The sequence below is a fragment of the Palaemon carinicauda genome, chromosome 11 (assembly GCF_036898095.1).
Source record: "Palaemon carinicauda isolate YSFRI2023 chromosome 11, ASM3689809v2, whole genome shotgun sequence".
Lineage (NCBI taxonomy): Eukaryota > Metazoa > Arthropoda > Malacostraca > Decapoda > Palaemonidae > Palaemon > Palaemon carinicauda.
Window position 1 is genome coordinate 19476941 of NC_090735.1, and position 13702 is coordinate 19490642.

At 41.4% G+C, this 13702-nt stretch overlaps 1 protein-coding gene across 5 annotated transcripts in view; it reads right to left on the reverse strand.

Annotated features, from left to right (window-relative positions):
- LOC137649990 (dmX-like protein 2) overlaps window positions 1-13702 on the reverse strand; it is a 232196-nt gene that overhangs the window by 109056 nt on the left and 109438 nt on the right. For all 5 annotated transcript variants that reach the window (XM_068382995.1, XM_068382994.1, XM_068382993.1 and 2 more), the window contains exons 29-30: window positions 2840-3038; window positions 58-245 (exon numbers count right to left, since the gene is read on the reverse strand). In XM_068382995.1, coding sequence (XP_068239096.1) covers window positions 58-245; window positions 2840-3038 — 387 coding nt within the window. The remainder of the gene's footprint in view (window positions 1-57; window positions 246-2839; window positions 3039-13702) is intronic.

The window sequence follows — 13702 nt, forward strand, 5'->3', positions numbered from 1 at the left end:
AGTTAACCTGTGCAATATCTACGTTATTCATCACAATACATTTAGTCAGTCACTTACATGCCTAACAGATGGTATGAAGTCCAAAAGTTCTTCCTGACTTTCTGAATGGAATGCCCAAACAAAGTTGTGACAGCCAATTCCAGCTTTCTGTAAAGCAGCCCGCTGTGCTATTGGGAGGCATCTAAGTAAATATGTGTGATGGCGCACTGCTAAAAGAAACCGAAGACCACAGTCGTCAAGGGAATCTGCAATGATAATGCAAAACATGGAAGAGCATTAGTTGGTTTCTAATACTTCAAAAAAAAAATATACTTTCAACAGACTTCTGGCAGAATATCACAAGTTTAAAATAATTTGGTAACACAATGGTACAGTACAATAAGTAATATAGGGACACATAAAAAATGCAAACACTACGGACGATGCTCGGAGATAACTTTACGCAACGGAGATCCGACGGGAAAGAGCGAGCGATGCTGTCCTCGTGAGCAGCCTGTCGCCCACTCTGCCACCTAACGGCCGCATAGGGAACCATCTTGTATCCTCGTATCTCAAATTTGTCTCGTACCTCGGGGCAAAAATTTGCTTGAAATTTTCCTTGCATCTCAAATTTCTCGTATGTTGGGACACTCGTATGTCGAGGTATTACTGTAAACTTCTGCCAATAGATTTCTAATAAGAAACAACAGAGCATTCTTGGAGAGGACACATCCTGAAATCCTAACACAGTACCACAAACCTGTTAAAAACCTTTCCCCTATGTGTTCCCTTTTGTCTGAGTAAGATTTGAATGCCCTTATTGGTCAACAAAATCTATTTTCAGATATATAAAAGAAATTCCTCTCCAAAGAGGGAAAGTGGAAAGATTAAGGAAGATCTTTCATCTTGATATAATTTTTAGCATAGATGGTAGGCAAAAGGGATATAATAATTTTCTTAACCCTAAAATCCACATTACTGTATTAGAAAGTGACTGTAGCTCACTCATAAATTTAGCCGAGCCAAAGCTAAGAGAAAAGTTGCCATAACTGTAAAATATTAAAAAAAAGATCCTCCAAAGGTTCAAAATACAAAATCTTTAGATACTTCAACGACATTAATCTAGATTACAATAGACTGCTTTGACAATAGGAGATTTTGCAACTACAAATGACCTTAAAGCATCCTCAACATTATTAGTATCATCATTATTATGCTAAGCCACAATCCTAGTTGGAAAAGCAGGATGCTACAGGCCCAAGGGGTCCCAAGAAGGAAAATAGCCCAGTGAAGATAGGAAATAAATAAACTATACATGAGAAGTTATAGTAAAAAATATAAAATATCTAAAGATTAGTAACATTACAGCAGATCTGTCATTAACAAACAACAAAGAAATAAATCTACTCCTAGATGATTGAGTACAGTATTAAGCAAGAACTTATAACTCTTAATAGCTGCAATAGACAATTTACAATAAATGATATGAAAAACTGTGGTAGAAACTTTACAACATAGCATAAACAAGGTTGTGATATTGAAACACTCCTGGACCTGCATGAATCACAATATACATTCCAATGTCTAATTCAAATTATTGGTGGACTGCTTCGGAACATAAAACAGAAAATCTGGAGGACACAGAAGTCTCCTTTTCTCTCAGATTATGGTCAACAGTCAATCAGATGTAGCACCGGGTGTGTGGGTTTTTGCACGAACTGACTTCAAAACTAGTTGTCTGAGAAGATTGGTCCTGTAAGGCAATCTCCTTGGAGACACTGACAACAGAGGCCACATATTTGTATACCAGTCTCTCTTCGACCTAAAGGGACTCACCTGACTTTGAAGATAGTGTATTCTGAACTTTTTTCTTACTACCCAAATTATTGAGATTGGAAGAAATGCATACATGTCCAGATTTAACCAATCTTGTTACAAGGCATCCACTTTCCACTTTTGGGAAGGTGAACTTGTGTTTCCCGATACTTTCTTCTTATCAAACTAGCAGTGTGTTACAAGTCTGGCTCAAGGGCGGAATATTAGCCGGCTGCTTGATTTCAGATCCAATGACAACATCATAAGACAATGAAGTTCATACCCTTTTGAGGGAAAAAGTGCTAAGGCTAGCCTTTCTCTGGAGGGAGAACCCTGTAACCTCAGGGAATTCCTAAGGCACAGCACAGCGTCGTCAACGGGAACATGATCTGGTTACCTGTTTTGCTAAAGGAAACAGGCGACTCTCCCGGCCACGAAACTTGTCCAAGAGTTGAAGAAATCTTTAAAAGCAAAGTTTGAAAAGACGATGATAGTACTGTACGTCGGTGTTATTAGCCAGCTACAATCAAACTGACTGTGCAGTGTACTGGCAAGGAGGGTAGGATTTTCCCATTACTCGCTACCGCCAGCACAGCTTTACAAGTTTTAACTTTCGAGTTTCAGCTGCGCTTGCATCAATCTCCAAATTAAAGGAAGAAAACTTGTATTTGTATAGGAACAAACTATAACTTTATCACTCTCACCTTATAAAGATTTCAGCAATATCTTACTTTTGAATTTTGGAATTATACTCCAGAAACTAAAATACTTACTGGTATTATCCATACGTAAAATAAAAGCTTGTACAGTACTCAAAGATGTATAAAGGTTTGAAAACAGTAATGGTGGTTAAATTATTGCCATTAAATACTCTCAGTAACTATTAGTATCAAACTTTTTCTAAATGATATTCTAGTAGCAATCTTGAACTTTTACATAAACAGCACCTAACCAACAAAATTGTTCATTACCATACCCCCCAAAAATAAATACTACACTAATCATATTTCTATTATAAAAAAGAGATATTTCAATGAAAACATACCCATTGATGGCTCATCAGTGGCACCTCTGGAGTATGTCTCCTTTGCTAAAGCCTCTTTTGCTAAATTAATGTCGAAACGATCAGCAAAGTCCACATTGCATGATGCAACAGTATCAGCTAAAGCTAACAAATGCATCTGATCCAAACTAGATAGTCCTGGTAAGTGTGTATGAGTTAGCAGGGCTGCTAAAATCTGAGTCTGAAAAGAAACAAAATTGCTATAGTTATTTACAGTTGAAAAATTTATCTAGCAGAGAATTACAGGTATTACTTATATGAAAAATGTTATTTTCATTAGTAAAATAAATTTTTGAATATACTTACCCGGTGATCATATAGCTGTCAGCTCTGCTGCCCGACAGAAAAACCTAAGGACAAAATACGCCAGCGATCGCTATACAGGTGGGGGTGTACATCAACAGCGCCATCTGTCGAGCAGGTACTCAAGTACTCCATGTCAACACAGAACCAATTTTCTCCTCGGCCCACTGGGTCTCTATTGGGGAGGAAGGGTGGGTCCTTTAATTTATGATCACCGGGTAAGTATATTCAAAAATTTATTTTACTAATGAAAATAACATTTTTCAATATTAAACTTAGCCGGTGATCATATAGCTGATTCACACCCAGGGGGGTGGGTAGAGACCAGCATATATGTTAACATTAAGAGCTAAGTATTTTGTATTTCATTTTAGCAGTTATTCAAAATAACAAACATAAAATTAATAAGTACCTGGTAAGGAAGTCGACTTGAACAATTACTCTGCCTTTTTAAGTACGTCTTCCTTACTGAGCCTCGCGATCCTCATAGGATGCTGAGCGACTCCTAGGAGCTGAAGTATGAAGGGTTGCAACCCATACTAAAGGACCTCATCAAAACCTCTAATCTAGGCGCTTCTCAAGAAAAGACTTTGACCACCCGCCAAATCAACCAGGATGCGAAAGGCTTCTTAGCCTTCCGGACAACCCAAAAAACAACAATAAAAAACATTTCAAGAGAAAGATTAAAAAGGTTATGGGATTAGGGGAATGTAGTGGTTGAGCCCTCACCCACTACTGCACTCGCTGCTACGAATGGTCCCAGGGTGTAGCAGTTCTCGTAAAGAGACTGGACATCTTTAAGGTAAAATGATGCGAACACTGACTTGCTTCTCCAATAGGTTGCATCCATTACACTCTGCAGAGATCTGTTTTGTTTGAAGGCCACTGAAGTTGCGACAGCTCTAACTTCATGTGTCCTTACCTTCAGCAAAGCATGGTCCTCCTCATTCAGATGGGAATGAGCTTCTCGAATCAAGTCTGATATAATAAGAAACTGCATTCTTCGACATAGGTAAAGAAGGTTTCTTAATAGCGCACCATAAAGCTTCTGACTGTCCTCGTAATGGTTTAATACGTCTCAAATAGTACTTAAGAGCTCTTACAGGGCATAGTACTCTTTCTTGTTCATTTCCAACCAAATTAGAAAGGCTTGGAATATCGAACGATTTGGGCCAAGGACGAGAAGGAAGTTCGTTTTTGGCTAAAAAACCAAGCTGTAAGGAACATGTAGCCGTTTCAGATGTAAATCCAATGTTCCTGCTGAAGGCGTGTATCTCACTGACTCTTTTAGCTGTTGCTAAGCAGACGAGGAAAAGGGTCTTCAAAGTGAGATCTTTAAAAGAGGCTGATTGAAGTGGTTCGAACCTTGCTGACATAAGGAACCTTAGTACCACGTCTAAGTTCCAACCTGGTGTGGCCAACCGACGCTCCTTCGAGGTCTCAAAAGACTTAAGGAGGTCCTGTAGATCTTTGTTGTTGGAAAGATCTAAGCCTCTGTGACGGAAGACTGCTGCCAACATGCTTCTGTAACCCTTGATCGTGGGAGCTGAAAGAGATCTTTCCTTCCTTAGGTATAAAAGGAAGTCAGCTATCTGAGTTACAGAGGTACTGGTTGAGGATACTGATTTCGACTTGCACCAGCTTCGGAAGACTTCCCACTTCGACTGGTAGACTTTAAGAGTGGATGTCCTCCTTGCTCTAGCAATCGCTCTGGCTGCCTCCTTCGAAAAGCCTCTAGCTCTCGAGAGTCTTTCGATAGTCTGAAGGCAGTCAGACGAAGAGCGTGGAGGCTTGGGTGTACCTTCTTTACATGCGGCTGACGCAGAAGGTCCACTCTTAGAGGAAGTGTTCTGGGAACGTCTACTAGCCATTGCAGTACCTCGGTGAACCATTCTCTCGCGGGCCAGAGGGGAGCAACCAACGTCAACCTTGTCCCTTCGTGAGAGGCGAACTTCTGCAGTACTCTGTTGACAATCTTGAACGGGGGGAATGCATAAAGGTCTAGATGGGACCAATCCAGAAGAAAGGCATCTACGTGAACTGCTGCTGGGTCCGGAATCGGTGAGCAATAAATTGGGAGCCTCTTGGTCATCGAGGTTGCAAACAGATCTATGGTAGGCTGACCCCACAAGGTCCATAGTCTGTTGCATACATTCTTGTGAAGGGTCCACTCTGTTGGGATGATTTGACCCTTCCGGCTGAGGCGGTCTGCCATGACATTCATGTTGCCTTGAATGAACCTCGTTACTAGGGATATATTTCGATCTCTTGACCAGGTGAGGAGGTCCCTTGCGATCTCGTACAACGTCATCGAATGAGTCCCTCCTTGCTTGGAGATGTACGCCAAGGCTGTGGTGTTGTCGGAGTTCACCTCCACCACCTTGCCTCGAAGGAGGGACTTGAAGCTTCTCAAGGCCAGATGAACTGCCAGTAGCTCCTTGCAGTTGATGTGCAACGTTCTTTGATCCGCATTCCACGTGCCCGAGCATTCCCGACCGTCCAATGTCGCACCCCAGCCCGTGTCCGATGCGTCAGAGAAGAGGTGGTGGTTGGGGGTCTGAACAGCCAGTGGCAGACCCTCCCTGAGGAGAATGTTGTTCTTCCACCAAGTCAGTGACGACTTCATCTTCTCGGAAATAGGAATTGAGACCGCTTCTAGCGTCTTGTCCTTTCTCCAGTGAACAGCTAGGTGAAATTGAAGGGGTCGGAGGTGGAGTCTCCCTAACGCGATAAACTGGTCCAGTGATGAAAGCGTCCCTATCAGACTCATCCACTGTCTGACTGAACATCGGTCCTTCTTCAGCATGTTCTGGATGCATTCTTGGGCTTGACTGATTCTGGGGGCCGACGGAAAAGCCCGAAAAGCTTGACTCTGAATTTCCATTCCTAGGTACACTATAGTTTGGGATGGGACGAGTTGGGACTTTTCCATATTGACCAGGAGACCCAATTCCTTGGTCAGATCCAGAGTCCATTTTAGATTCTCCAGACAGCGACGACTTGACGAAGCTCTTAGAAGCCAGTCGTCCAAATAGAGGGAGGCTCTGATGTCTGCTAAATGCAGGAATTTGGCAATATTCCTCATCAGTTTCGTAAAAACAAGAGGTGCCGTGCTTAGGCCAAAGCACAGGGCTTGAAACTGGTATACAACCTTCCCGAAAACGAACCTTAGAAAAGGTTGGGAATCTGGGTGGATGGGGACGTGAAAGTAAGCGTCCTTTAGGTCTAACGAGACCATCCAGTCTTCCTTCCTGACCGATGCTAGAACCGACTTTGTCGTCTCCATGGTGAACGTCTGCTTTGTGACAAAGACATTCAGAGCACTGACGTCTAGCACCGGCCTCCACCCTCCTGTCTTCTTCGCCACTAAGAAGAGACGGTTGTAGAAGCCCGGGGATTGATGGTCCCGGACTATGACTACCGCTCCCTTTTGTAGTAAGAGAGTCACCTCTTGCTGTAAAGCTAGTCTCTTGTCCTCCTCTCTGTACCTGGGAGAGAGGTCGATGGGAGTTGTTGCTAGAGGGGGGCTTGCGCAAGAATGGAATCCTGTACCCCTCTCTGAGTAACTTCACAGACTGTGCGTCTGCGCCCCTGTTCTCCCAGGCCTGCCAGTAGTTCTTGAGCCTGGCTCCCACTGCTGTCTGAAGAAGGTGGCAGTCAGACTCTGCCTCTAGAGGACTTGGAACCCTTCTTCTTGCTCCCACGTTGACCTTCGGCACGAGCACCTCCTCTGCTGGAGGCTCTGCCACGAAAGGGCGGAATGAACCTTGACGCTGGAGTGTCCATCCTGGGTCTAGGCACGGAGGGCAAAGGGGTGGCTTTGCGTGCGGATGACGCAACCAGGTCATGAGTGTCTTTCTGGATCAAGGAGGCGGCAATCTCCTTGATCAACTCTTCAGGGAAGAGACACTTCGAGAGCGGAGCAAACATAAGTTCCGACTTTTGACATGGGGTGACTCCAGCTGACAAGAAGGAGCAAAGGTGATCCCGCTTCTTGAGGACCCCGGACACGAAAGAAGCCGCAAGCTCACTAGAACCATCCCGTATGGCTTTGTCCATGCAGGACATAATGAGCATGGAAGTTTCCTTGTCAGAAGGGGAGGTCTTCCTGCTCAACGCTCCCAAACACCAGTCCAAGAAGTTAAAGACTTCGAATGCTCGAAATACTCCTTTCATAAGATGGTCCATATCCGAAGGAGTCCAACAAATCTTGGAGCGTCTCATGGCCAGCCTGCGGGGAGAGTCTACCAGACTTGAGAAGTCGCCCTGGGCAGAGGCAGGAACTCCCAAGCCGAGAACTTCTCCCGTGGCATACCAGACGCTAGATCTGGAAGCAAGCTTGGCCGGGGGAAACATGAAGGCTGTCTTCCCAAGCTGCTTCTTGGACTGCAACCAATCTCCCAGTACCCTTAAAGCTCTCTTGGACGAGCGAGCGAGTACGAGCTTCGTAAAGGCAGGTGCGGATGACTGCATGCCTAAAGCGAACTCAGAGGGAGGCGAGCGTGGTGCTGCAGACACAAACTGATCAGGATATAAATCCTTGAACAGCGCAAGCACTTTCCTAAAGTCTAAGGAGGGAGGCGTGGTCTTGGGTTCGTCGATGTCCGTGTGTTGGTCGTCAAGATGTGCAGCTTCGTCATCATCAGAGGTCCATCGTCTGAATGTTGAGGAGGAAGCGGCAAAGGAGTAGGTAAAAGCTGGGCGGCTGAGTCCGGCAGCACGGGTGCATGCGTGGCTGCACTGGACCCAACGTCATGGAAACGTTGGTCAGTCTGTGAACTGGCAACAACCATAGCTGTGTGGGGACACAAGGCGTCTACTCCTGACTGCGGTTGAGTAGCGGAAACCACAGTGGGTTGCGGTGGTTGACGCACAGCGTCAAAACACGGCAACTTAACTCCACCCTCCTGTTGTTGTGGTAACACGCGAACGTTAACGGAGGGTTCCGTGCGTCGGTGAACGTCAACATGCGTCTGGCAGGGTACACTGCGCATGGGTGGAGGAACTCTCACAGCTGGAGTGCGGGAGCAGGCAGCCTCAGCGTCTGCTGGGCGCACAACCGTGGTAGGTTGTAGGCTAACGGGTGCAGCGTCAACCTTCTCCGCACGATACTCCTGCATGAAAGAAGCTAACTGAGTCTGCATAGACTGTAGCAAAGACCACTTAGGGTCTACAGCAGCGGGTGCGGCAACAGACGGTGTTACTGCCTGTTGCGGTACCACTTTGCCTCTCTTTGGAGGTGTGCAGTCGTCGGAAGACTGCAGCGAGTCCGAACTGACCCAGTGGCTACACCTGGGCCGTTGGACTTGCGCGGAAGGGACCTTGCGTTTAAGAGGCCGTGAGACCTTGGTCCATCGTTTCTGGCGTGAAACCTCTTCCGCAGACGAGGAATGAACGGGCTCACTCGTCTTCTTGTGGGTGGGACGATCTGGGAAAGATACGTCCGAAACCACGGAGGGAACGTCTGTCCGCTGATTAAAGCCTGTCGAACCCTTTGGTCGTACGACATTGCTTCTCCCCTGGGCTTGGGAGCTTGCAAGAGGTCCCGGACTGGGAGGACGACAGGCACGAACAGACGCACCCTCATGCGTAACACTAACACTTTTCACTGCACTAACCACTTCACTTCCCACTGCACTTTTACCCTTCAACTCCCTGACGTCAGCCATGAGTTGGTTGCGGTCACTCGCCAATGACTCGACTCTCTCACCCAGAGCCTGGATGGCACGCATCATATCTGCCATCGAAGGTTGTTGAGTGCTAGAAGGGGGATCAGGAGCAACCACTACAGGGGAAGGAATAGGTTGTGGGGCATGTGGAGAGGAAAAATCAACTGAGCGAGACGAACTCCTCCTGACTCTATCTCTCTCTAGCCTACGTGAATATTTCAGGAATTCTTGAAAATCGAATTCCGAAAGCCCAACGCATTCCTCATATCGATCTTCCAATTGACAGGTTTTACCCCGACAATTGGAACAAATGGTGTGCGGATCGATAGAGGCCTTCGGAAGACGCCTTGAACAGTCCCTAGCGCTACACTTCCTGTACTTGGGGACTTGAGAAGGGTCAGACATCTTGAATTAGTCAAAGGGGGAATTCAAAATCTATCCAAGTCGTCAACAAATAATCCAAAATTCAATAAAAGAATGCAAGGAAGTATTGAAGATAACCTCTGCACAGCGAAAGCTAATAACCAGAAATGAATACTTCACCAAATAACGTGAAAATCAATCCAGAAAGCAACAGCGTATTTAGTAGGTCTTGCCAGTGGCACGACAGAGAGAAAATTGGTTCTGTGTTGACATGGAGTACTTGAGTACCTGCTCGACAGATGGCGCTGTTGATGTACACCCCCACCTGTATAGCGATCGCTGGCGTATTTTGTCCTTAGGTTTTTCTGTCGGGCAGCAGAGCTGACAGCTATATGATCACCGGCTAAGTTTAATATTGAAAAATATTAAACTTTGTAAGGTAAAATAATAAAATAGTTGAACTAGACTAAGACCCTTTATATGAGCGTAAGTGAAGTTATTTACATGCTATACGTTTATCAAGTGGAAAATTACTGGTATCACTAATGAATATAAAACTGGCCAGTGTACACTTTTCTTAATATCATTATCACAAAATGATGAAAAAGGACCACCAAAACCTATGTCTAAGTTTAAGAATTTTTTTTTTGGGTGAGAGGTGAAAATTTAAGCAAGATAAAGAGTTAAATAAGTTGGACAACTAAGTAGCAAGAGACCAAAGGGAACATAACAATAGTAAAAGGTGTAAAACCTTTCTAGCTGAGGGAATGGTTTAAAGGTCACTCGTAAATAGCAGAAACAAGGGACAGTGCTAATACCCTATCAGGACAAGGCTCTAGAGACTGACAATATATCTATTTTTTTGATGACTCGCACTTGCCCCAAATCTGTCTTTGCTTATTCCTCAAGTTTGAAATCTTATATCCTTTCTCCTTCCCTTATGCCTAGCCTTTCATTCAATTGTTCTACCACTCTTCCAATGGCTATACCTACTTTTCTCATCAAATCTTTTGCCTCTTCTCTATATCATTCTCCTCTGCCTCCTGTGGATACCTTACTTTCCAGTTCTTAAATGCATTTGATTTTCAATTAACTGACTCTTGCAACTCTCTGACCACGACCCCTTTTCTCCTTTTAACAACTATATCCTCTGGTTCTTCCCACTATTTCCTCTGCTTCACCTACACATATTTCTTTCATATCTGCCTAGATATTTTCCACTCTGTTACCCTGTCCAATCTCTTTCCAGTTCTCTCTCTCTCACAATCCTCCTAAATTGCCCGCCCTTTTCTGCTTCAATCTCCAAAACCTTAACTATATACAGTATGCACTTACATACCTCGCATTAGAATGAATTAGCATAAACCTCAATTCGTGAATAAAAAAGGAAGGTAATATACTGTAATTTCCCCCGTCATCATTATAAAAAAACTAATACGACCTAATACAAATGGTAGATACTTTCCCAAAACTTTTTGTCTGATGAGTAACTTGAATTGCAAAGTAAAAACCCAAAACGTTTTGCCAGATAAGTAACCTGAAGTGCAAAGTAAAAACCAAAAACGTTTTGCCAGATAAGTAACCTGAAGTGCAAAGTAAAAAGCAAAATATTTTTGCCAGATAAGTAACTTGAGGTGCAAAGTAAAAACCAAAAAAATCTTATTGGTTTTGAATTTCAAGAGAAGAATGACAACATTGTCAAATTTATATTCTATCACAACTTTTGGTTTACAAACTACTCACCCACCATATAATGCAATCATGGTGATCACTTTAAAATCATTCCTATTACAAAAGATGCCAATTTTAATTCTGGAAGATTTAGAAAACACATGAAATATTGAGCTCACCTATCCATAATTCAGAAAACATACACGACATCTTGAGTTCAACTATCCATAATTCATAAAACATACATGATATCTTGAGTTCAACTATCCATAATTCAGAAAACATACATGATATCTTGAGTTCAACTATCCATAATTCAGAAAACATACATGACATCTTGAGTTCAACTATCCATAATTCATAAAACATACATGATATCTTGAGTTCAACTATCCATAATTCAGAAAACATACATGACATCTTGAGTTCAACTATCCATAATTCAGAAAACATACATGATATCTTGAGTTCAACTATCCATAATTCAGAAAACATACATGACATCTCGAGTTCAACTATCCATAATTCAGAAAACATACATGACATCTCGAGTTCAACTATCCATAATTCAGAAAACATACATGACATCTCGAGTTCAACTATCCATAATTCAGAAAACATACATGACATCTCGAGTTCAACTATCCATAATTCAGAAAACATACATGACATCTCGAGTTCAACTATCCATAATTCAGAAAACATACATGACATCTCAAGTTCAACTATCCATAATTCAGAAAACATACATGACATCTCGAGTTCAACTATCCATAATTCAGAAAACATACATGACATCTTCAGTTCAAATATCCATAGTTCAGATAACATACATGACATCTTGAGTTCAACTATCCATAATTCAGAAAACATACATGACATCTCGAGTTCAACTATCCATAATTCAGAAAACATACATGACATCTCGAGTTCAACTATCCATAGTTCAGAAAACATACATGACATCTCGAGTTCAACAATCCATAATTCAGAAAACATACATGACATCTTGAGTTCAACTATCCATAATTCAGAAAACATACATGACATCTTGAGTTCAACTATCCATAATTCATAAAACATACATGATATCTTGAGTTCAACTATCCATAATTCAGAAAACATACATGATATCTTGAGTTCAACTATCCATAACTCAGAAAACATACATGATATCTTGAGTTCAACTATCCATAATTCAGAAAACATACATGACATCTCGAGTTCAACTATCCATAATTCAGAAAACATACATGACATCTTCAGTTCAACTATTCATAACTCAGAAAACATACATAATATCTTGAGTTCAACTATCCATAATTCAGAAAACATACATGACATCTTGAGTTCAACTATCCATAACTCAGAAAACATACATGATATCTTGAGTTCAACTATCCATTATTCAGAAAACATACATGACATCTTGAGTTCAACTATCCATAATTCATAAAACATACATGATATCTTGAGTTCAACTATCCATAATTCAGAAAACATACATGACATCTTCAGTTCAACTATTCATAACTCAGAAAACATACATAATATCTTGAGTTCAACTATCCATAACTCAGAAAACATACATGACATCTCGAGTTCAACTATCCATAATTCAGAAAACATACATGACATCTCGAGTTCAACTATCCATAGTTCAGAAAACATACATGACATCTCGAGTTCAACAATCCATAATTCAGAAAACATACATGACATCTTGAGTTCAACTATCCATAATTCAGAAAACATACATGACATCTCGAGTTCAACTATCCATAATTCAGAAAACATACATGACATCTTGAGTTCAACTATCCATAATTCAGAAAACATACATGACATCTTGAGTTCAACTATCCATAATTCAGAAAACATACATGACATCTTCAGTTCAACTATTCATAACTCAGAAAACATACATGATATCTTGAGTTTAACTATCCATAGTTCAGAAAACATACATGATATCTTGAGTTCAACTATCCATAATTCAGAAAACATACATGACATCTTCAGTTCAACTATTCATAACTCAGAAAACATACATGATATCTTGAGTTCAACTATCCATAACTCAGAAAACATACATGATATCTTGAGTTCAACTATCCATAATTCAGAAAACATACATGATATCTTGAGTTCAACTATCCATAACTCAGAAAACATACATGATATCTTGAGTTTAACTATCCATAATTCAGAAAACATACATGACAACTTCAGTTCAACTATTCATAACTCAGAAAACATACATGATATCTTGAGTTCAACTATCCATAACTCAGAAAACATACATGATATCTTGAGTTCAACTATCCATAATTCAGAAAACATACATGATATCTTGAGTTCAACTATCCATAATTCAGAAAACATACATGATATCTTGAGTTCAACTATCCATAACTCATAAAACATACATGATATCTTGAGTTCAACTATCCATAACTCATAAAACATACATGATATCTTGAGTTCAACTATCCATAATTCAGAAAACATACATGATATCTTGAGTTCAACTATCCATAATTCAGAAAACATACATGACATCTTGAGTTCAACTATCCATAATTCATAAAACATACATGACATCTTCAGTTCAACTATCCATAATTCAAAAAACATACATGATATCTTGAGTTCAACTATCCATAATTCATAAAACATACATGATATCTTGAGTTCAACTATCCATAATTCATAAAACATACATGACATCTTGAGTTCAACTATCCATAATTCAGAAAACATACATGATATCTTGAGTTCAACTATACATAATTCAGAAAACATACATGACATCTTGAGTTCAACTATCCATAATTCA